The sequence below is a fragment of the Falco cherrug genome, chromosome 9, assembly GCF_023634085.1.
Source record: "Falco cherrug isolate bFalChe1 chromosome 9, bFalChe1.pri, whole genome shotgun sequence".
NCBI classification, from domain to species: domain Eukaryota; kingdom Metazoa; phylum Chordata; class Aves; order Falconiformes; family Falconidae; genus Falco; species Falco cherrug.
The window spans coordinates 34,192,305-34,217,499 of record NC_073705.1 but is presented as its reverse complement, the minus strand read 5'-3'; the positions used below and the strand labels follow the sequence as shown (position 1 = coordinate 34,217,499).

Here is a 25,195-nt window from a genome sequence, read left to right as displayed (position 1 = left end):
GTGATACGGTGTTGGCACTAGCAATCAGAATTGTGACTGAACAAGATCACCAGCTCTGTTGGAGAAGGGACCTAGCAAGAGAAAACAAGACTCATCTTGCTCATACTCTATTGTCCAAGGCTGGAAAGAGATTTATTTGAATATTGCTGCCCTCTAGTGCTTTGGAAAAGAGTCTGCCCACAATTTAGCCATAAACAGATGTTACGCAAGGGAAGCATGCCATTTCCAGGAATGGACAGGAAAGGATCAAAATAATCAGTGATATCTATAAAAGCAAAAATTAAAGACAGCTCTGACTGGGTATAAATCCATATAGCCATTAATTATTTCAAATTAGCTATATCAGTTTAGAGCCCCCCTAGAATCTTCCCCATTTATGTTTCCAGTATCAACAAATAGATCCTTTACCTTCCTTTTACTGCATCCTGAGGCAAAGGCTTTTATCAAAACACTGGTAGCTGCTGAAGGTAAGGTGGCAACAGCTAATAATCCACACCACCTAAAACTGCTCTTGACACTAAAACTGACAGATGGTTCGGTGTCCTGGTTTTGGCTGGGATGGAGTTAATTTTCTTCTTGGTAGGTGGTGCAGTGCTCTGTTTTGGGTTTGGTGTGAGAACAATGTTGATAACACACTGATGTTTTTAGTTGTTGCTGGGCAATGTTTGTACCAAGTCAAGGACTTTTCAGTTTCTCAGGCCCTGCCAGCGAGAAGGGTGGAGGGGCACAAGGAATGGGGAGGGGACACAGCCAGGACAGCTGACCTGAACTGGCCAAAGGGATATTCCATACCATGGGACATTACGCTCAGTATATAAACTGGGGGGTGCTTGATTGGGGCCTGCTGATCACTGCTGGGGGACTGGCTGGGCATCACTCTGTGGGTGGTGAGCAGTTGCACTGTGCATCAGTTGTTTTCTTTCCTCTCTTCCACTTGGATTTCATTCCTCTCCCCCTCTCCCTCCTTTTCGTTATAACTGTTATTGTTGTTATTATTATTATTGTTCTTTCATTTTATTTCAGTTATTAAATTGTTCTTATCTCAACCCTCTAGCATTACATTCCTTTCCGATTCTCCCACCCATCCCCTTGGGTGAGGGCAGAGTGGGCAAGTGGCTGCATGGTACTTAGTTACCAGCTGGGGTTAAACCGCGACATACAGGGACACTCTAATATATTATAGATATTAAATCATCTTCTGACCTCAATGATAACTTCAGGTCAGCAGCCAGAACATCCCTCATGATGTCCAAAATATGTTCCACATACCTCTTGTTTTTGCTGCGCCTGTTTTGTGGCTAAAGAAAGCTCATTAAAATAAACTACATGCAAAATAATCTCTACTCACATCTGTCTAAAAAAACCCCAACCAAATGAACAAACACTTAAACCACTCTGTTGCTTCTGATTTTAAAAGTGATAGCACAGGTCTGTGAGAAGCAGCTGAAAATAACTACTTCAGCTCCCTTTCCCCTCTGCAATTTATTGTGTATCCATTCAATGAAAAATTGTGTTAAAATTCACCTCACAAAAACTAAAACTGTATATCTGCAGTCTCGGGGGAGGTCTGTCAGTAGCAGTAACACCTTCTCCAGCATCCCCATCTCACTGTATTGGGCAATTAACCTTCCCAGTGTTTGCCAGTTAGTTTAAAGGTATATTCAGGCTAGAATTTAATTCTTGTTTAAGAATTAAAGCTTTTCTCTCCTGCCACAGCTGAAGACAATCAGCATCTTATGCATTATTTTCTCCATTTATCTGGACAACTGCAACATCAGCTTTTGCTTTGCAAGGGAACTCTAGCAGTAAGGGAAGGAAACTCAGGCCTTGTGGTCAGATCACAGAACTGACAGCCTTGTTTTTCTGAGTTTTGCCTCTGCTTTTCCGAGTTTTGTCTCTACTTTTCTGAGTGGTTACGGACAAATCTCTATAGATTACATTTTCCCCTGTCTCTATAGTTGACATCTATTCCGTGATGTCTACTAGCACAGTAAACACCTCCTTTTGAGATGGCAGTCATTTCTCGCAGCTGTGAACAGGTTTGGCTGACCTTCTATTAAGCCTTTTAGACTCTGCTCTCCAGCCAAAACCCAAATACAGGTGATGAATTTGTGGCCAGCTGAAGCTCGTCCTGTGTCCATGTCAGTTTACCACACTACTCTGCCTTTCATAGAATCACAGAATGGTTTGAGTCAGAAGGGACCTTAAAGATCATCTAGTTCCAATCTCCCTGCCATGGGCAGGGACACCTTCTGCTAGACCAGGGTGGTCAAAGCCCCATCCAGCCTGGCCTTAAGCACTTCCAGTCACATCACCTGCCTGTGTCCTTATGATATATTTATATCCCTGTATGCGTGTACCTGCGTGTGAGTTAAGACAAGCCGGTGAGCAGCCAGTCCCTCCCTTCCCTGTGTGCTGGCTGCACCAGTGATGGCAGCACCTTTGTGAGTGCACGTGTCTGCCCTGGCAGGGTCCTGCAGGTGAGGCTTCCCTGCGTGCCACCCTGCTTCACCATGCCCTTTGCTGAGGCCACCGCTTGTGTCAGATGCGACGTTCACACTTGGTTCCTAGCACCCATCTGTTCAGCAGAGATCACAGACTTGGAGAGGCAACAGCCGCTGAATTTGAATGCCAAAGCCGGTGCAATGAAGAGGCCGCTGATAAACCACAGAAACATACCAGTGTCCTCCAGTAACAGGAACTAGCAAGGCTAGGCCGCTGAGATCTGCGTCCAGGCTGGATCTCTTGAGCTGCTGGTTGCAAGCAAACAACCTGTTTTGATTTTACATGTCAAAGACCTAAATCTATGGACAGACTACAGACATAGCTGCAAGCAGGAGGAAATGCAGTGCATGAAGGAGTAATGACTGAAATAGCCACTGAAGCATGGTGGTTGTCAACTGCCCACGTGCTGTCCACACAGTGGTAATGATTAAGAGGTTTAAAGAAAGTCTTACAGCACAAGGCCCCAGGAAATTAATCTATTCAGTTTACCAAAAGAAAGAGGAAGGATGTAGCAGGGAACTAGTCACTGAAGGATCTTCAGTCACCCAAAGCTACTGCAAGAAGCTGTCTATTGCAAGAAGCAAAACTGCACGCAGAACTAGGAACACAGCACGCAACTTTCACAGCAAGAGGGATTCACCAGTCAGACAAGCACCACAGTGAACCATGTATTTCAGTAAATCATGAGTGGATGTCTTCACAGAAGATAATTTCATAGATCAAGCACCCCTGTATCGAAAAGGGAAATGCTTCATGGAAATCCAAAGACCTGTGTTATACCGAGATCAGTCTAAGCAACCATAGCCACATCTTCTGGCCGTAAAAACCCATGACTCAGCTTAACCTCCAAACTTACCAGCCATGTCTAGTTATGCAATATTTATTCCTGTTTATAGTACGAATAAAGCCAAGTAAGCACTTTGGGCTACTGTCTCAGTATGTGCAATTACTTCCTAGATACCATGTAGCTACTACTGTGGCAAGAAAGGCCAGTTGCCAATTAAAACTTGCTAGGTATAAACAGGTCCTCTGGGGTCTATTCGGTGTTCTGCCCTGCATGCAACAGAGCCAGTAATTCTGAATGGCCGAGTCTGAACATGCTGTCTGCTCTCTAGAAGGCTAAAATTAGCATGCTGCAAGTAAACAACTTTCTCATAATCTTTCTGTAAAAGAGGCACCTCAAATCAGAGCTGATCTGCTGGATTTCATTGCTCTTGTTCCATTTCCTCACCTGTAAAATGGGTATTGACCACAAAAAAATAGGTAGCATATTTCATATGGGAGGACTGAAGTATCTGCACTTTGTTTCCAGGGGCAGTGAGAATCATGTGATTCTTGCAAACAGTGTTTCAGGATTGGGAAAGGGAATGTCCTAAAAGGAGTTCACAGGGGTAAACACCCTGCAAAAAGAGAAAAGCATGGGAGGTCAGTGATGAGAGCTGGGCTGGCTGCAGAGGGCTAAATCCTCACTGTCACTGATAAACCCAAAAAGTGAGTGACTTCAGCAGGGAAATGCTTGCACTGTTCCCTTGCTGATGGTCTGTCTCCATCTCAAGGCCTTCTTTTCTCCTTAAGGTGAGATTTTTTGAATCTGCTTGCGGATAAAACATTAGGCTTTCTCTTCTATTTGTGGCAGTCCTTTAGGACAACCCTTCTCAGTCCATTTCTCACTAGTACTAATGACAGTTGGAGTATCCTCTTTTGTGACCAAACACCAAAAGGAAGGGCTGAGATGCCAGACCCTCCCAAGTTACTGCTAGGACTTCCTGAAGGGGATGTCCCCAGCTCAATATTCCAGACAATTGAGGATCACTGCAATTGGAAAAGAGAGCAAGGAAGCTTGAGCTGAAGAGACTGACTAAATTCCCTTGGACTGGGCAGCAGCAACAGCCATCCAGCCAAGACAAATGCTATCAGCTGTCAAACCCCATTAGACATGGGGTGATGCACATCAAACACTAATAGCTATTGCAAAGCTGAGTGCATGACCCTCTTCACAGAGAGCTGATCCTTTCATTTCCACCTAGGAGTGATCCTGTGATCGGACGCTGTACCTTAGTACCATGACTTTGGAGATACCTCTGTGCAAGTCCTGGCTAAAGATGTAGGGGAGGAATCCACAGCCCATGCGCAGGAAGATGACTTTATTGGTGGATGGTGACTAGCTGCAAAGGGAGCAGGGAGTGGGACAGCAACTGTGTACCCAGACCTTCTGGAAGAATAAGCACTTTACTAGTAGTCTGCATTTATTTGCTTCCTTTCTGGTGCCAGTGTTATTTTTAACCTCCTCATTTCTTTCCACAGCTTCTCCTGCAATTGAATCAGACTGCTAATACTGGCCTTCAAAGCTGCACAGTCAATTCCCCAACCCTCCCATCTACCCTATTTGTACCCCAGGTCCACAGGCTAGAGCAGAGGGAACAGAATAGAGCAAGAGAAGAGTCATCAGCCTCTCTTTCCCCGTTTTGTTTTCTAGACAGATACTTGGCTGTGCAGACCATTATCATATGAGAGCAGAAGCAAGAGGCCATTCACTGTTCACAGAGGAAGGAGAGGAGTTAGAGCTAGCATGTTGGATATATAACACCAGCTTGGTGCATTTTTTGCCTTTTTCATTTAAATTGCGCATTTCTTCTTTCTCATTTCCTCCCCCCTTGGTTCTCCCCACCCCCACCCCTTTGTTTTTTTTGTGTGTGTGTTGTTCATGTGTTATGGTCTCTTGATCCCCTGGTCCTATTCCACAACTGCATGCCTTGCGTCCCACAGCCATCACTTCTCACAGGATGCAGTAAAAGGAAGATGCGCAAGCCTTACAGGTACTGCCTGAATGACAGGAAGCGGTCTTACCTTCCACATTTTTTGCTGAAACTCTTTAGCTGGAGGGGGAGAAAAAGGGGATCAGTCTGCTCTAAAGGGTCTAAAATCAGTTTCCACACCTGTGTTTTACATGAAATAGGACATATTTTAGTAGTACCCTTTTCCAAATCATACATGAAGATAGAAATAACTATATTTCTCAAACTCCAGAGCTTCGTTTCTCTACACAGCATGTCGTACTTATTCCTACAAGCTTTTCAAGACATACAGCATTAGATAGTGGGTTAAGAAATAAAAGCTAGATGTTCTTGTTCAGTTTTGTTTTATTAGCACAAGAAGCTTTCTTATCTGTTGAGAAAACACACTGCAGGCTGGTGAAGCTAGTATAAGGAACAAATTGTGGGGAAAAATAAACCAAAATTTTTATTAACAAAACTATGACTCTTAAATTTCCCAAACTCTGGTTTTGCTTTCATTATCTCAGTGACTCTCTCAACTTTAACCAAAGCCCAAGTACTTGAACCTAATCACCTCTAAACAAAACAGACAAAACTCAGTTGTTTCTAAGGTGGAACATGCCAATTTTGTTGAATTGGTCAAATCTAAAGATTCCTCTTAGAAGCTGTCAATTACCCCTTCTCCACAACTTCTATCATTATACAAAGTAGCCTCTTCATCCCCCCCAAAACAGAAGAAACTATCCACAAAACCCAGCAGCCTCAGCAATGAAACAGAAATCAAGCATAAGCACTGCTAGGTCTGTACTTCTTGCCGTTGTGCTAAGCAAAACATTTGTCCATACATGCTGGCAGAGGCAAAACCAAACTTTCCTAGTTTTATGTAGAAAATATATAGGTTTATGTAGGTACAAAATTTTCATCTCCTATGAATCAGGCTATCTCATTTCACATGAACTGGTGTCCTGGTTTCGGTTAAATCACAACAACTTGGTAAGAAAGTGATAAAAACCCATCAGCTATGTTAAGAAAGTATCCTGCTTCTACCTTCATCCTGATTAGGTAAATCATGCAGTTATAGTGACAATATTTAACATTTGTTTTAATCAGATTAAAAACAATGCATAAACTTTAAAGATCTATTTTTATGTGTTACCAGTGTCACCTATTAAAATTCGGAAGGATTTTAAAAATGTGACTTGCTTATTGCTCGTGATGCTATTTTCATTGAGTAAGAGATTCTGTGATTATATTGTCTTGAGCAGGAGAGGGAAAGCTATCAGAAACATGGATATTGATTCTAAGGTTAATTTAAAAAATCTTGGAAAAATGAACTTGTAACAAATTTGACCTAGAGAGCTGTCAACTAGCCTTTGTCTTGCAAGATCAGTCATAATCAAATTTGTTTGAAAGTCCAAACAGACTATGGGTCAGCTCTGATCAGGGGGATGTTCTTAATTTATCCATTTCTGAAAGTTCACTGAAAAGAAGCATATGTAACAGGAAAGCATCATTAGCCTTATAAGCCTCCAAACCCTCCTGGGCATCTGCTCAAACAGCAACGCTGTTGGGAATGCGATCTGGGGAAAGGTAGTAGTAAGGAAGCTTCTTGTTCTTGTTGCGCTCAGTGATGGTGTTGACAATCTCATCCAGATTCTTGCAGAATTTTGCCATAGCCTCCTTCACTGGCTTCTCCACAAAGTGTTCATCTGGGTACATGCCCAGAAACAGCTAATTGAAAAACAACAAGACATCATCCTCTGAGAAAGCAAAGGCTCTTCTGTTTCAACATTATGCCACCGAGCAGAACAACACTCAGATCCTCACAAATGTTACTATTAAAATAGTGCTATCAATATATAAGCTAGCCTTGGAACTGCCAATGAAAGATGCTCTGACATCCTTCCTCCACCGCTGGCTGTTTCTTTCCATACCTGCACCTTTTTGTAGTGCTGGTTCACTACAAAATAAGTGTAAAATAGTGCTGGTTCACTTAAAAATAAGCATTTTTATTCAGGCCAGTGGTCAGTCAGATCAGCTTTCTAAGCCAGATCTCTGCGTAGCCACTCAAACATTTATGCTGCCAAAGAAAAGGACAGCATGGGAGGGGAATGAATAGCCAGGGATGAAAAAGGAAGATGACTGATGCTCTCAGTGACAGCAGAAGTTTCTGTTGACTTAAAACTGTCCTTCAAAGTTCAGCCTGACAGTTGCTTTTGTCTGCTTGGACTCTAAGGGTGCCCTGAATACTTCATTGCCAATGTGCAAATATGCGTACTGGAGTATTACCTGCTTTAGGTAACCATTTCCCATGACAGCACCCATACTACTAGTTTCTCAGCTGAAATCCACTTTCTTCTTAAAGAAAAACTTCATTTGAAGTACCCTCTGTCCATCATAAAATCATTTAGGTTGGATAAGCCCTTTAAGATCATTGAGTCCAACCCTCAACGTAGCACTCCCAAATCCATCACTAAACCATGTCCGTAACTGCCACATCTACATGTCTTTTAAATCTCTCTAGGGATGGTGACTCAACCACTTCCCTGGGCAGCCTTTTCCAATGCATCTTCCATTTAAGGATTTCAAAACACATCCTCCAGACAGAGCCCTTGGGTGAGACCACCAAGCACCTACAATCTCATTTTACATGAGGGAAATGGCTATAGACCATGCTTGCAAAGACTCCTGTGGGATTGTTTTGTTTGCACTCCACACCAGGCACAAGCCACAGTTGTAGTGCGTATGGCAGTGGGGCACATTTTCCAAAGGGACAGGACATGGGAACACAGCGGTGCTGTACCTTCTCCACCAGCACTATTGGGGCAAGGAGTGGAGAAAACCCTTGTGTCTCTGCAGCACTCTTCCTCCTGCACGAGCATCCTTACTCAGCAACACCATGCTTGAGTTTAGAAAATTTTGTTTTGGCTGAAACACAGCCTCAGAGCAAATATAGGACTGCTTGCTCAGAGCTGGTTTGCAACTGGCAGAACAAGGGCAAACCCACACCACTGATACATCTCCATGGAACAGCAAACATGGTCAAGTCAAGAACAGAGCAGCACTACAATCTTGTGAGTCCACGTGGCCTTGCCATGGCTTTCTTGGTCTCACCTACAACTCCACCACCTAGAGATGGGAGGTTGACTTACTTCATTGTCCTGGAATTGGCTCAAGGCCCAGACAGCTCCAAGATGCCAACAAGAACGTCCCCTGTCTGGCAGACTCTCCACAATTTGCTCGATGGTGACTGTTCCCTTTTCTGTTGGAGGAGGCTGGCGCATTGTTGGTGGGGCATTGGGAATCCAGGAACACCAGTCATACTGCACGACAACGAAAAAGAGCACAGTGAAAAGCTACAGTAGCTGGTATTTAGGAACACTGTGAAGGAAATCAGGAGTCCTGACACCAGGGGTTTTGCTTCTGTAATACGAGCCTCTCAGAAAGAGAAGGTACTAACTACAGGACAGAGAGATGCTCTAGAGAAGGACTGAAGGAGACAAGAAAGTCCTTGCTGTCTTTCTCAGGTTCTCACAAGGAAGAGAGTTGGGTTGTCTAAATCCTGCTAACCACATGTGCCACAAAACCCAGATTCACCAGCCAGGCTAAGGACTTAACTGTTTTCTTAAACAAAAATCTCTTCTGATAATCTGAGATGACCGCTCGTTAAAAACCCATAAATGATAGAATCTCCTTTTCTCCAGTTGCTTTTTTCTGCAAAATATGCTCTAAGAACGTGCACACAGTACTGTGGTCAAGTAGTAAAAGAGGCAAAGGATGCTGGTGCATCATGGAACATGGCATGTGGATGTGGCCACAGTGAGTGCCAGACTGGGAACTCAGAATCACTTCTGGCCTGCTTCAGTGTTGTGGGATGGTGAGGTCTCATTTTGCCTCAGACATGACCTGGAGTTTTGCTGCCATCTGAGATGTTGCGCTTAGCATAACTCTTTTCCAAGCGCTTTTTCATTACCTTCATACATATCCCCTGCCCTGCCTGAGTGGAAGTCCCATTTCAGCTGCGTGCTGTGCTTACACTGCTCAGTCTGTTCTCTCCAATGCACAGCCACCTCCTCTTACCCTCAGGCCTCTCTCTCTGCCATTTTTTCCCCGTGGCTGAAGACCCTTTTTGCTAATGAACTGAACATCCTCTGCACACCAAATTCCCCCTCTCATTCTCTGAAGGCTCTCCGCTAAACCCTAATAACCTGGGCAATATTAAGAGATGGTTTCTTAGTGGTATTTGGAACAGACAGGACTTCCTGACGGGGTGGCTGGGAGATGTCTCAGTCACTTGTAATGACAGGTCAGAAGTGAACAGTTGCAGAGGTCTCTGGTCATCGATGTAACACAGAAATAGCATGGGTTCACTCGACACTTGGCTCTACACCTGCTCCAGGGGTCCTGAACTGCTGGGGTGGGCAGGAGGGTCAGCATGGAGAACAATGTGGGATGTGTTTGGGAATAATCACCATAGGAAAGATAGTCCCCCTGCTAATCAGGTCATCCATGACTGAAGCCAGAACATGCCAAAAAAAAGCTCATAGAATATCTCAGATTGGAAGTGACCCATAAGGACCATCAAGTCCAACTCCCTGCTCCTCAAAGGACTACCTAAAACTAAACCATATGACTAAGAGCATTGTCCATGCTCCTTGAACTCTGACAGGCTTGGCACCGTGACCAGTTCCCTGGGGAACCTATTTCAGTGACTGACCACCCACTCAGTGAAGAAGCTCTGTGTGATACAGACTGACAAAGAGATGTGCTTCTGGCTGTGAAGCCTGGTTTCCAAAATGCCTTGATGTTGGGAGAAACAGCATTTGAAAGGCAGGCTGTTTCTGTAGTTTCAGGGTAGACATATGTCAGTAAAGGCAGGCAGTGATAACATAGATTTTCAGTAGGTGACATATTAAACATCACAGAGGAAGCTCAAAGTTGCCAGTTGGCTCACAAACTCAGGAAATGAGCAGTGATGCCCTTTCCATGCACCGGGAATATTACACACATTGGTGCTTTTGAAAACTCGACATACCTGACCAAAACCTAGATCTTCACAGATGCTTTGCTTCAACTTTCCATGCATGTCAGTGGGAGTTAAGTGTCTAGATATCACTGACTTCAGTGAGACTTTACCTTGTAGAGGCTTGTCTCTGCTGCTGCAGAAAGTAGAAGTGGAGGTCCTGCAGACATGCAAGGCAGCTTTCAACTTGTTAACTCAGAAGCCTTGGTAAATGCTCCATTAGGCCAGCTAGGTCACGGTACTGCTGGGACTGAGCTGTTGGAGGTAGCCAGCTGCACCAACCCAAAGACAGATGGTGTATGCATGAACTGCAGTCACAGCACTGAGCTGCGCTACACGTTCCCTAAGCCACATCTGAAAATGGGATGTATGTTGCTTCGGCCCAGGCACACTGCCAAATTAACACAACTTACAACAGCAACCCACGGCAGTCACCTGTGCATACACTTACAGCAAATATAAAGTCAAGTCACTTAGCATAACTTACTGCATTTCATCACAGAACGTGCCACAGACTACCAGCACATATCATAACCAGGCAGTTCGGGTGATGTCTGCAAAGTATGGTAGCTAGACTGTGCACCTGAATCCTTAAGCATTTCTGAAAAGGGTCTTAGCAACCCATGTAATGCTTTAAAAGTATTGTTTCCCATCATAAAACTATAATATACAAGTTACAACCCCTAAACTTGAACTTTGTAGGTATTTGGGACTCAAAATGCCTTTCTCAGCTTCCAAAATACTTCCCTTTCCACAGAAACATTTCTCAGACCTTGCCCTGGTAGATGAACCTCCCAGTTCAGAAAGAAGAACAGTCTTCCCAGAAATTCCTACCTGACCAAAATTCACAGCTGCGTGCTGGGCTGATGTGGTGAATATTATCACTGTGAGATATTCTGCTAGCTTCTCTCGTGTCCTGATCGCCTTAGGAAACCCTAAACAAGGGAGAAGAAAAGCTTAAGTAACCCAGCTATGAAGTAACCCAGTTACCTGGTAGTAATCAGCCACTCAAAAGGCATGAGTTGGAGAACTGTGCAGCAGTCACTGAAGAGCAGGGCATTCTCTTTTTGAATCTTGCTGTGTGGTCTAACAGGAGCTACTCAACCCCTCTGTGTCTTGGCTGTCCAGCTCTAAAAACAGAGAGATCCTGCCCTACCTCATACAGGTTTGTGAGGGATCACCACTGTTTGCAAAGCATGGAGTGCTCCTTAAGGGAAAGGCAAAGTATAATTACACCTTTAAAAAATACAGTATCCCTGTCCTCTTACCCTACCTACCCTGCAGCAAGGAACCCAGAGAGTCCACAGGGCAGGGGTCTCAGATGCTCCCTTTCTCTTCAGTCTGCAGTGCAAGCAGGAAAGGTTCAGGCCAAGGAGCAAACGACCACGTGCTTGTATTTATAAAGGTTCGAGGCTCAGCGATCAAGTGCACTGTGAGAAGGAGTGCAGGGAGAGCTTATTTGCTGAAACGGGAAGTGAGGAAGTGAGAACTTCTGAAAGAGAGACAATGGAATGAGGAACAGAAATAGTTGCATCAAGCTGTCTTTGGAGGGGAATAACCAAACAGAGTTATATAAAGGAAGAAGGGAATAGTTAGGCACTAGGGAAATACTTTGCTACCAAAGCACCCCCAAGCCTGTATCTCTCCTACCCCCACTACATCACAGCCATGTGCTGTACTCGCTGTCCCAGCCTAATGTGATCTCAGGTCCCAGGATACCCAGAGACCTGTCAGCACCCTGGGGTGAGCCTGCCCTTGCTCAGGCTGCCTGTGCCAGCTGCTTCACACCTCCACCACCAACCTGACGCAGATGTGAACTCAGCCTGAGAGGGAAGAGGCACATGGTAGCTCTGGCCAGCCACCAAGCTCAAAGAAGAGGTGATGCACCATCCCCTTCTGTATCCTGCTATCTTACGCACACTGCGCTCATCTTTAAAGCAGTTTGGCAGGCTCCCAGTCAGAGCAGGAATGGAGACTGAAGGGGGAGCCCTGGGTGCAACTGCCTCCCCCAGTTATCTGCCTTCAGTTCTATACAGACCCAGCCAAGTCCCCCTGCTCTATGCCACAGCCCCTGCTGTGGCAGCGGTGCAGACAGTGATGCTGCAGGCCTGGCAGGTTTCCCATCTCTAGTGGCAGTCCCACCACCAGTGGTGCTTGTAGTATTCCACCCCAGCTGTAGCACCAGAAGGGCTCGGTACTTGTCCCATATCAAGATGCTCAGGTCAAGCATGAACTTCCTACTAGGATGCCATTTCTAAGCTTTTCCTAAGAGAAAACTAGACAAACAAAAATGACAGCAAGTAGGTGTCCCCCAATCCTTTGCTTGTCCAGGCAGGCAGAGCCCAGGAGACTGTTGTACACCAACACATACTGGTAATGAGTGGAAACATGACCGTTTTGCCTGGAGGTCTCACACACAAACACGTGTGCATGCAATGCCAATGCCATCTGCCCCAGATCACTGGCCAACAGGTGTTTCCAGATGTAAATCAGTCAGGACAGTATGAAGGATCCCACCCACCTGTATAAATTCCTGAAAACCTGCCTGGACAAAGTTGAGTGGAAGCAAAAACACGTTTAAGGAAAGGCAGGAGTGTTAACTCAGGGGGAAGAATAGAGCCATATTATGGGTGAGAGCTACCATAGCCAAGTAATGGTTTGCAATAAATGAGAGACAGCAAGAGGAGACCGAGCACAGGAAAGTATTCCTTGGAAAGAAATACATGTATCTTCTCTTGAAGAGAACAGAACAGCTCAACAATGACACAGATACTGAACAAATGCAAGCTACTGCTGCAGAGGTTCTTACTGGCTCTTATTTGGTGCAAGGTTTGGAGGAGAGGATTCAAGAGGATCTCGCTGCTCCTTGTGACTTTTATCAGTCTGGCTGGTGGTTCCAACAGCACATACAGACAGCCCCTCCCCTAACGCTTAAAGCGTGAGCTGGCAAGATCAAAGGACCGATCCCCAGTGTACAGAGAATTGCCCAGCACAAGTTGCCCAAGCTCGTGGTGAGAATCTGGCAAACGAAGGAGCTGTCTCCTGAGGGAGAGAGGGCCTGATCCAGCATCTGGTCCATAAAAATAAACATCTTTGGGCCAAGAAGGGAGAGGGTCTCCACCAGTACAAGGCATACTGTGCATGCAGCACTGCTGTCAGCAGGGGCTCAGCAAGCCGCAGACCGGTCTGGGCTATCATATCTTACCTGAGGCCTTCACACCCCTCATCCCATAGACGTAAATGTCTTTGACGAAAGCCTGGAGCTCCACATCCTCACACACCACCTCGTCACTCTCGTAGTAGATGTGAATCACATCCTCTGCAAAACTGCAGACACACGAACAAATGAAGAAGACAAAGCAAAAAGGAGAAAGCAAGCCTGTCATTCCCTGAGACCTTCTACTGACCAGGCAGATGTTGCATACGGAAAGGGCAAGAGTTTCAACACCCTCCTACCTCCTTTCCACAAGCAGCGGGAATGCACAGAAGCAACTTTGATTCATTTCTGACTGCAATGTCACTTCCTCCCCCAACAAAAAAATGCTGAGCCACACTACATCCCCTGAAGAGTCCTGTGTGCTTTATTCTCTTATTTGAGGCTTTGCTCCTGTGCAGACCTCTGTCATCACATCTACGTATATTTCTTCACTTAATACAGACTCTGTCTGGCATATCCACATGGCTTTCACAATGGGAACAGAAGTTCCCAACTGTGACACTGGCACCATCCCCTGTATCCCACATTGGGATACTCCAAAGCTGCTCCTGAATACCATTCAAAGAGTTGATCCCCTTCTATCGCACATCCTTTTCACAAAACCCAACTGGCACACTCCAAACCAGGGGTGGCCCTGGAAACTCCTCTTCAGAAGAAGAGGTTTAGAGCTTTTTCCTACACCCACTGCATACAGCAGGCATCCCCTCCCTGTTCAGTTCCTCTTCTCAAAATCCCTCTTTCTATAAAAGCTTCCCAGGCTAACTCACTTCAGAAATAAAGTCTCTAAAACCACTAAGATAACAGAAATAGTTCTGAAAGCAATAAAAATAGGTAAGCCTGATTTCCTGAAGATTTGTATTTCACGACTGCATGACTGTTTAACTGAGCTACGCTGAGATATTCTGTTAGCTCTGCAGGTACCTATAATCTCTTGCTAAGTATTTTGACAATAACCCATAGGGTGAAACATTTGACTACAGAAGCTGACTGATGGGATTAAGAAGTGTTATCCAATACAGATTTCCCCCCTAAAAAGCTATACTTTTTTTTTTTTTTTTTTTTTTTTTGCGCAATTTGGAGACCTTTAGAAATCTGTCAACATGGTTTCTATTAGCCAACTAAGTCAAGAGTTGCTATTGAGGCAAACAGCTGCATATACACCAAGGGTTTCAGTAATTTTGACTTCCAGAGAAAGCCAAAAGAAAAGAAAAATTCTGCATGATGCAGAGATAAAGCTGCTCTGCATGAGCTCTGCCTCCACCGCCTGGCACCTGGGCCAAATGCACACAGAGGGTAATCCTTCTCTTACACTACGGCAGTATTTTAGACCCCCTTCCATGCAAATATAAATTAGTATATGAAGTGTGGATGAGGCCTTTTGGATTGGAATATCTTTGGGTTGGAATATCTATCTGCAGTTAGATCAGAAATAAGAAGCTGAGCATTACAGAGGGGTTTAAAAAGTTGCTGCGTGAGCCTCACTGTTTGTAAAGGGACAATCTTACCAGCTTTCTTAAGTATAGGCCATCTACCACATGTAAGGCAATGCTGGGGATAGAAGTTATTTCATCAAAAGAGTGGAGACTGACACCCCTGCAGAGTGCAGGAGATTCATGGTGACTAGACACATGCACGACTGTGGGTTCGTGGGTCAGGATATCACACTCAAAAGGGTACTGCCCATGACATTTATAAACCAAATTATTCACTTACGAAGAACCTCTCAGCCAAGTTTGAGCCAATGTAACATCTTCCTCCAGTTAGGTTAACACCCACAAACAGTCAAACTAAATTGAGTCGAGTAAGTACTATCTGGTATTTGAAAAGATGCATCTCGATCAGCAAAGAAAACACCGGAAAGAGAACATGGTCAAAAACCAGACTATATCAAGAAAACAACCGCAGAAAAGTTGTAACTTCCTTTACCCTCAAATGGGCACTAACAATTGCAGGAAACACTGCAAGATAACCCCTTGCCAAAATACAGAGAAAACACAGGAGACAAAGACGTACCCAACACTTCAAACTTTATGCTTGCATTATAAACATCCCACTTTGTGTACACAAAAGGCTGATTTTTAATGAACATGCTTTTCAAAAGCCATGTCACCAAAACCAGCTGCATATTTAGCAAGCAACTTATGCCACGCAAAAAATACATTGTTTGTGAAATGCAACATATGAATCATTCCATTCTGAGGCAGTGTTTCATAATTGAAAAGCAGTCATGTTGCTGTGGTCGAGCAGCCTTGCAGTACTTCCGACTCAGAATTGCTGCCCTTCTTGACAAAACTTGGGCCTTGCCATTCTGAGGCATTTCAAGAAAGGTTTTGCTCAAACTGAGTTTGAGAACACAGCTCTCATGCAAGCCAAGCTTATATTTCCACTCCACAAGAACCTTGACAAGCTCATGTGGCTGGCCCAGAGAGTTGGGTTCTCTCTTGGTTTGTGCATAGCTAAAAAGGAAGGCTAATTAAATTCCCTTTGCAAGGCTGAATTCCAACTCACTAAACTCTGTGAAAACCTACAGAAGAGCACATACTTATAAAGGTTCCTCTGAAATACAGCATGAAAGAAAGCAGGGCTGAAAAAAGCAGGAATTAACAGTCTTTCCAGGGTGTGTACTTGGCTATGTATTTTTCCTCAGATGAAATATAATGGATGGAAAAGCCACCACATGACTGAACAGCCCACGTGCTCTTCACAAGCTTGTGATGAAGAGTGCAGTGAGCAGGGAGAAAACAAAGTCGTGTCTCTGTGACAGTGACTTTATTAGACATTTCTAGAACTACGGTCTCTTACCTCTTTATAGCCTCCCAGACTTTAATGCCATCATCCCGGTAATAGTAGTAGGGGATATCCTCTTTGCTCTCCATCCCTTTAGCTTTGATCTCCTCAGGGAAGCAGAGGGAGCTATAAGTCAGATCCTTCATTGCTTTCTGCACCATTTGTACATGTCCTCCTCCACCTGTAGCATTTGCCTGCAGGAAGAATGGCAAGACTGGAAGAGTGGGAGACTATGTTCACTTTGTGCTGAGACTGGCTTTCCTGATTTGCAGGAGGTAGTGTATTCAAAATGGTGGTGAATCTGTTTTTCAAGAGAAAACAACATCTCTACACAAACAAGTACCAAACTGCAGAGGTCTACTGCAGCTGTGCATTTTGATTTTGAAGACTTCACACCTCTTTCACATTCCTATTATAAGCACCTACTTATAATGGAATACGGTAATAAAGTGAAGGAACATGGAAGCATCGAACCCAAAGCACTCTGCCAGCACTACGCTCCAGAACTGGCATATGTGTGAAGGAAGGCAGCCAGGAGCGTGTTGAAAAAGGGCTTTTGCTAAACCATCCACTGCTGCTACAGAGTGGTTTCAGAGAAAGCATTTAGGGATGCAGGCTACCATTAGCCACCCTGGAACTTAAGCCAGAAGATCAGTCCTGCTGGGTGGCTACCGATGAGGACTGGCTGGGGTTTCAGTATACGTTACATGTGGAAACACGGTGTGTCCACAACAAACTGCACTGCAAAACTCTTTAGATAATCGTTGCACAGAAGTTCCCAAATGTTGCTTTTCTAGCATGATGCTAGTGTTGTAGCAGTAGTCAGCTTACACTTACTGTCCCGTGGCTGGTTGTTCATCTACACTGGAACCAACAAATTCTGGAACTCCAGGATCCCCGCTGGCAGGTCTTAGCCACACACTCATCCCACACGCACAGGGTACCCACATTATGGTTCTGTTCAAAGGGATGGGAGCACCTGCTGGGTCTCCACAGTCAGCAGAGGAGTATAGAAGACAAGGAAGGTGCCTGGATTTAACCTCTCTTTTCTTCTTGGGTGAAACACTCTGGAGCATGGAAGCTGGTTTTGGTCTGGTGCCAGAGGTGTAAGGGGGACAGAGTTGTTCTAAAACACAGCCTCCCTCTTCAGAAGGGCCTCTGAAACCTCCCCAAACTTCCCAATTGCTGATAGCATGTTGTCACAGACACGGCTGCATGCTAACCTGTTGTGGTTCCTGCAGCATGCCATTTCTGGGGGAGCCAAGGGAGGAAAAGCTGTGTACACGTTAAACACCAGTGCAGTCAGATTTAGGTGTTCAGATTTGACCTAAGAGCTGATCACAGTCAATGATATATGGCTATGTTTCACGGACCCAGACAAAGCTGAGTTTTAAACCTAGCAGTTCTGTTGGTCTGTTGTTTACAGCAATTCAAGGAGACAGGCTGGAATCTACACCCACTACTTGTGGGCTTAGAAAGCTATTTTATCTACATGTCTTTCTCTGATGCAAACTTCCTTTTGCAATCACAAATTCTTCTGCTCCCCGCCTCTGCCCCAAGATGAATAACTGAGTACTTAAAGGAAATAGGGGACTTAACTCCTGCACTCCTATACTTATACCACAAAGCCACATCAGGTATGAGTAAGTGAGATACTGACTCACTACTGACATTGGCCAGTTCTGAATTGGCTACTTAGTGGTAAAAGGTAACATCTTTAGCACAATGAGGCATCAGTTCTGCATGCCAGTTTCTCAGATGGTATTAGTTATGTTTGCCCTTTATTAGAAGGGTCAAGAAACAAGGCAATATGTGATGGTTAAAGGACAGAAACACATAAGGAACCATGAAGGATAATGAAGATTTACAAAGGGGATTACTTACCTTGTCAAAAAGGCCACATTCACAGATAAGCTGTTCTCTGGCTTTGGTATTAATGGCTATTGTGAACCGCATGTGTGGCACCAAGAGCTGTGAAACAGGAAAAACAATGAAAGAAGGCACATTCTCTGACTGAACTCAACAGCAAGGAGGTGTAAAGTTTGAAGTCCTGGAAGCCTGGTGGCTTAGCTGTAAGTTGCCTTGCAGGGAAGCCAGCCAAACTATCTCAGCTGAGCTGTCACCAGGCCTTCTTTTGGTTTGTCAAATTAACATGATAACCACCCTGACCCACTTCATCCTTTCATAATAACCACCCTGACCCATCACCCATAGCATCCCTTCATGCAAGAACCAACCTTGAAGAGGGGATGTACAGCAGGTAGCTGCCGGAACATCGCTATGCTGAACACCTCTGAGACTAAGTGGGTCCGTAAGAGATGGGTCACTGTCTGGTGGATGTGGAAATCAGATGAACGAACCCAAATTTTAGCTAGCAGCCAGTCATATGTGGCATCTGAAGGAAGGAATATGGGATTGTCTGGCCCAGGCTTTTGACCAAGCTGAAAGATTTAAGAAGAATATGAAACCCCAAGTCATTCATGTTTAAGATGAGACAACAAGCCATGTGCCCCTTTAAAGACCCTGACAGTAAGCCCACCTGGATTGCAATGGGTACAATTTTATTCTCCAGATTCTTATACAGCAGACAGATGGGTGCAGCCAGGTACTGTATTGTGCATGGGTCTGTTTTATTGGCATCCACACCATCCAGCAGCTCGTAGTCCACAATGAAAATGTTTCCTTGCTGCAGGGCGAGGGAAAAAAGCATGGTGTGTTTTAATGGAGTGCAAGCAGCAAGGCTAGGAATAAAGGCTGGGAAGTCTTGGTCAGCGGTGGGCTTGTGCCCTGTGGTTAGGAGTGGCCACTGGCCCGCCCTTGCTCGTGGTGTCTCAGGGATGATGCCATTGAGACAGCAAGCAGCTTACACAAACTGACTTGTGTCTGCTGACTCTGGCAGTAAGCCTTTCAGCAAAGAGAGACCATGTATTTGGCATTCATGCAATGACAGTAAAATGCAAACAAGTTTCACATTGCCAGCTGAAGAGACCCCCATGCTCATCATACAACCAAAAGCAAGGCACCACCCTGGCTAACCCTTCTTCAGCATGTTAGCTCAACCCTGCAGGTGACAGCAGGGTAAGACCCTACCAGGAAAGGAAGAGGCACTTTTCCTTGCTGAGGCAGGCAGGCAGTCCCTAATCTTTCAGAGGAAACCACTGAAAAGGGACCCTTCACCTCGTGGTGACATCTCTTTAATTGAACCTGGAGAAAAGCACGGCCCGCAGCTCCAGGACAGCGGCAGAAAATAGTCAACAGAAGTGTCGCTAGTCTGCAAAGACAAGCAGCTTTGCCGTAACAAACCACACAGCCTGAAGAGAGGAGATGTGACTGAAGGCAGTTAGAACAGGGTTTGGAGGTTAGAGGATACAAGAAGGAACAGATGAAGTCCAACCTGACTCAGAGCCATACCTTTACTTCCTCCTCCAGGGTCAGGTTCCTCTCCAGACTGCATTCCACCATATCCATAGTCACAGGAAACTTCTTGGGTATCTCTGTGCATCTCCGGATCAGTACAGGATTGCATCCATTCAGGAACTGGTAGCCAAACATAAAATCTTCCTTCCAGTGCTGCATCACATATTCTACAGGAAAAACAAGCCTGCAGCATCAATATCTGCACGGCACCGTTATCCTACTGCACTGTAGGATTCCTCCTTTACTCCCCACTGTTTGCTATACTGCACTGCAACTTCCAACTAAAGCAAGCAGCAAGAAAAGTGTTCAAAAGCTGCCATCGATTTTTAAGAAAAAACACTTAAGATAAATGGACAACATAATCTTTGCTTTTCACTTTGAGAAGAATTAAACTGATAATCTGTTTCTCCATGCACAGAAGCAATGAGGAGTAAAATACCCCACTCCTATGAAAAATACTGTCTCCATCTGCAGACCACCTTCTCAAGTCTTCCAAGATATTTCTAAATCTCACTCTTTAAATTCTCAGGGTATGCAGTACAGAGGGATTAGTCCAAAAAAAAGATGGCACAGGCAGGAGAAGGAAAATACAGAGCAACGTGGGTAGGGGAAGAGTAACAGTGGCTGGAGCAGTTCTCTTGGCTGGAGCTGGGCGAGGGACACCTGGGGAAGGGTTTTGGCTTTGTCTCAGTAAAACTCCTCATTCATTGTTTTGCTTGTTTAACACCTTTTTTCCCTCTGCTTATTTTTCAATTGCTAATATAAACCCAGATTAACATAGCTGCTTAATAAAATGCCGGCTTGGGGTACTCCATCTCTTTACTATTACGTATGTAATACTACAGGATGTTTTCCATAATTACGCTGTGTTCTGTTTCATAATGTCATGTCCCCACTTCAGCCTACAAGTTCAGCATCAGAAAAAAACATGATTAACATGAAAAATCCCATTGGTATCTTCAGGTGGAAAATGAAGCAAGTAAAGTTTTCCACTATTGCCTGTTTTCAGACAAGGCAGAACTTTTTATGAAAGCAATTTATTTTCCTACAAAGGGTGAAAAAGATAGACCTGAAGGAATGCAGTGATTTTTTTTTTAAAAAAAAAAAAGTCTTAAAAATCACAATGCTTTCTAAGAGTGGAAAAAAGTTAAGTTTATGTAAAGTTCGCATTTACATCATCTCTGTCAGTTGCATAATGAGTCTGGAGCTGTACCTGAAGTCTATACCAAGCAATAAATGACTCAACACCTTGGACAGAAACTGCATGAATGAAAAATGCCTTGAACCACCTTTTCCATTAGCCCTTTTCTGCCAAGGCCTGCAAATAAGCAGATTCAGAGTTGCATTAACATAACTGAGACCAATGTTTAACATTTAAAACTCAAGGAATTGGAGCCTTCCTTATCAATACGGAAATGTTATCGATGTAACTAATTGTAGATCATATTAATTCTCGTTTTAAAATTACTTTAGGAAGCAATCTTATTAAATGTAACAAATTGCCATAATTAGTTTTTAATAGCTCTGGCTGCTTTGTGTGCTTCATTTTACACCCAAGTCTGCAGAAGTTACTCTTATTCCTGTTAAGGAGTCCTTAGGCAGCCTGAAGAGGAGCAAAACTTCAGAGCAGGAGGGAAAAGTATTTTCCTTTGCAGAGTCTGAACAGGCTGTTCACACACATTTGAGGAGCCACATGCTAATCAATTTATAGTATCTGTGTATCAATTATATCTAATAATACAGTAAAATAATGTAACCGTGGGTGATAGTAGGTTGGGTCTGGCTCACAAATCAAATGTTTCCCAGCCCTGCTTTACAGAAACAGCTCCATGAACTTCAAACCCCGTGTCTGTCTGCAGTTCTTCTTGCTGGGTTTTCAAATAACTGCTAAGATTTCCATATTGAAAAGAGTTAAATAGAGGTAGGATTTTGTCTTTGATATGTTAACACTACATCAATGGGATTTTTAACAGTATGAAAGATACTGCAGAAACTGAATGGCCCTGAAGACAGAAGTGAAACTCACACTCCTAGAGAGGGATTTCTGTCTTCTGGTAGGAGGATGCATGTATGAAATGGCAAGCACAGTGGGACACTTAGTGCAGTATGCACAACTAATTCTGACATATTTTTTTAAAAGAGATTACACTTCAGATAAATGCCACACGCCTTTTCAGGCCTAGCTTGCGCTTGTTTCCAATAAGAACCACAGTTCCTCAGGTTGTGTTCTTGGGGCCCATCCTGGCTGCAGCAGGACCAAGTGAAGAAGTTGCAGCTCCCAGGTCATTCCCAGCTCTTTGCAACTCATCCCCAGATCTGATGGCCTAACCACACGGGCTTTCAGGCCTGAAACAAGTTCTGTCAAAATGACCCCTGTTGGGAAAAACTTACCACTGAGGAATACTGAGCTGCCCATGTCATTGACACATGAGAACTGACTGGGAGGAGATACAGGCGAGGTCACAACAGCAGAACTGAGGCAGTGTGTCCTGGTTTCGACTGGGATAGAGTTAATTTTCTTCCTAGTAACCGGTACATTGCTGTGTTTTTGGATTTAGTATGAGAATTATGTTGATAATACACTGATTTTTTTAGGTGTGGCTAAGTAGTACTTACTTCAAGTCAGGGACTTTTCAGCTTCCCATGCTCTGCCAGCAGGGAGGGGCACAAGAAGCCAGGAGGGGACACAGCCAGGACAGTTGACTCAAACTGGCCAAAGGGATAGCCCATACCACAGAATGTCATGCTCAGTGTATAAACTGGGGGGAGCTTGCTGGGGGGGCCGATGGCAGCTCAGGGACTGGCTGGGCGTCAGTCAGCGGGCAGTGAGCAATCGTATTGTGCATCACTTGTTTTTTGGGGGTTTTATTTCTCTCTCTCTTTTTATGGTCTCCCTTTTAATTACAATTATATAATTATTGTCATATTTTATTTTATTTCAATTATTAAACTGTTTTTATCTCAACCTGTGGGTTTTACCTTTTTTCCAGTTCTCCTCACCATCCCACTGGGGGCAGGGGTGAGTGAGCGGCTACGTGCTATTTAGTTGCCAGCTGGCCTTAAACTATGAAACAGTGGTACCCTCCCCATGTTGGAACAGGGTCAAGAAGTTGGAACTGTTAGCAGCAGTGCAACCAGGACAGAGCACATGGCTGCAAGTTAGGCAACTGCCTTTGAGCTGGTCTGTGTAAGAGGAAAGAGGGGTCACCCTCATACTTGACTTTATCAGAGGACATTTCCAGACTCGCCTCTTTGGAGATTTGCCATGTATTTAGATGCCTGAAGTGGGACACAGACGATCAAGCTTCCAATAATGCCTCAACAGCTAATACGCTCTGTAAAGCACTCACACTAATCCGTCCCTAGGTTTGGATGTGAAATACTTATGGAAATTCATTCTATGGGACTTGAATATATCTGAAAATACATTTCTAAAAGCCAAAAGTGACTATGATGCCCAGCTGGCCTGACCTCCAGTATAGCTCAGGACAGAGTAGGTTACTGAGCAATCACCCATGAATTTTAGTTTGTGTGAGATCATCACTTCTCTTTTTGGTCTTGTGGGCTGCTGGTGTCATCAGCAGTCTAAGATTACGGATTATTTATGAAAAAACATGGGAGAGCAGAAGTCTGAGTAAGCCACTTCCATCCTAATCAGATATGTACAAGACAACTAAGTAGTCATTCTACAGTGCAAACATGAGCAAATGCTGGTAAACCCACCAGAGATTGTGTTGCTGATTCTGACAAAGATCCTCTCAAAATCTGCAAAATCACTCCAGGAGGACTGGAACATGTGCATGAAACGGTTGACATAAAGATTCTCCATCCTAAAAATAAAACAAAACATCTCTGAAAAAAATCAACTCCAGCTTCCTCAATACCCTTCCCCATTCTTTTCCATGCTTTTATACCCCTACATACAATACATTTTCAGTGGTGGAATGAGAGACTGGTTGTCTCCTATTTGTTGAGAAATTTGTTGGCTGCACCTTTACACACAGCCTGAAGGCATCTCAAGTGCCCAGTCCCTGCTATTGCACTTCCTGAACTCCATTCTAGAGTTGTTCTTGGCAGCCTACAATGGCAGTGCTTTAGGACCTATGTCATATAAAAACTATAGTCAGAAAAGCTAGTGCTTCACACACTGTCAGTAGTTAGCAACAGCTGAGAGTTTAAGGTCATTATTAGCACTGGTTCAGAAAGGAGTATGGTGACACATACAGACTGAGTCATTTGCAGGAACTCACAACACACACAACCCAGGATCAGTTCAGCCAGTATTCCTAAACAGAGAACAGCTCCTGTATCTGTGTCACCAAGGCCAGACTGGACCCCTACAGCATGAGCCTGAGTTTTTGAGAGCTTTCTATCTACTAGAGCTGCTGTTAAGCTTGATGCTCATCTCTAACCTCGGGAATTAAGTCACTTAGTTGCAGACATCACATGAACATGGCAACTTGGGAGCCAGAAACATCCAATTTAAAGTGCTAATTCATCAAAGTTTTCTGTCTACAATAGAGTCAAGCATGTTCACTTTGTATAAGTCCTACATTGTTATGAAATATAAATAATTTATTTTCACTAGAAAACAAATAATGAATTTGGAAAAGAAAGTTGGCTTTCCCACTAACACTTTAAATGATCAAAGAAAAGCACACACGTCACACAAAGATAAGCAGAGTAGGTAACGGAGTAAAGAGGGGTCACACTGTTGCAGAAAATCCTCTCAAACAGAATTTGAGGGAGGAAAAATCCAAAGAGGGTGGATTTATAATCAGTAAATTTGACTGAGGCAACTTAAAAAGAACTGGATTAGAAGTGGCTGAAGAGGACCAAAAGCCTGGAAAAACAGCAAGTGGTAATCTGGAGGAGGGCTCTAGACCGGCATCACCATAACCCAGGCAAAGGAGCAGCTCCTGCACTAAGCCCAGGGCATGTAGAATGGACTGTTTCTGTCCAAACAGAAAACTGTTTTCCCCAATAAGTCAAGTACTTCTCAGATGTCTCTGGCACATACTAGAAACCAGAGCAAGGAAAAAATGGCAGAGTTGCTTGTAGAACTAAATCTACCCAAATGTGACACTGGTCCAAAATAGCTATGCAAGCCTGCGTTTCTGGCACAGAATCCAGGGTGAGGGTTTCCATTTGCTAGATAGCGCAGGTCACATCAGCATGGGAAACCTTCAGGATTACCCACACCTAAACATAATTAATCCCATAAACGTACAGAATTATCCACTGCCAACAGTATCTAAAGACCCAACCTTGCAACAACAGAAGGGACCTCTAAGACACATCTCTAAGTTGTTTTGCATGTCCCAAGGGAAATGGCTTTCCCCTCCCCTCTTCCACCGTTCCCTAAGTCTCATATAACTCTCACAGCTTTCACGTTTTTCCTTAAACATGCTTCCTGCCCACTGCTGCACCATGCAACTCTGCACCTGCCCTCAGATTTCCAAACCTCCCTGT

General features: G+C 44.2%; 1 protein-coding gene across 6 annotated transcripts in view; it reads right to left on the bottom strand.

Annotated features, from left to right (window-relative positions):
• The window catches only part of ALOX5 (arachidonate 5-lipoxygenase), a 44,504-nt gene that overhangs the window by 4,085 nt on the left and 15,224 nt on the right, over nucleotides 1–25,195 (bottom strand). For 5 of the 6 annotated variants that reach the window (XR_008733827.1, XR_008733828.1, XR_008733829.1 and 2 more), the window contains exons 5-11: nucleotides 23,447–23,553; nucleotides 19,718–19,890; nucleotides 18,846–18,992; nucleotides 18,544–18,747; nucleotides 18,191–18,277; nucleotides 16,322–16,500; nucleotides 13,508–13,629 (exon numbers count right to left, since the gene is read on the bottom strand). Coding sequence is in view for 3 of the 6 variants with exons in the window: in XM_055720212.1 (XP_055576187.1) it covers nucleotides 13,508–13,629; nucleotides 16,322–16,500; nucleotides 18,191–18,277; nucleotides 18,544–18,747; nucleotides 18,846–18,992; nucleotides 19,718–19,890; nucleotides 23,447–23,553 (1,019 nt within the window). In the remaining 3 variants the exon portion in view is untranslated. Of the gene's footprint in view, nucleotides 1–5,627; nucleotides 7,011–8,431; nucleotides 8,603–11,136; nucleotides 11,238–13,507; nucleotides 13,630–16,321; nucleotides 16,501–18,190; nucleotides 18,278–18,543; nucleotides 18,748–18,845; nucleotides 18,993–19,717; nucleotides 19,891–23,446; nucleotides 23,554–25,195 lie in introns of those variants that run through there. The other variant, XM_055720211.1, reaches the window with a different exon arrangement.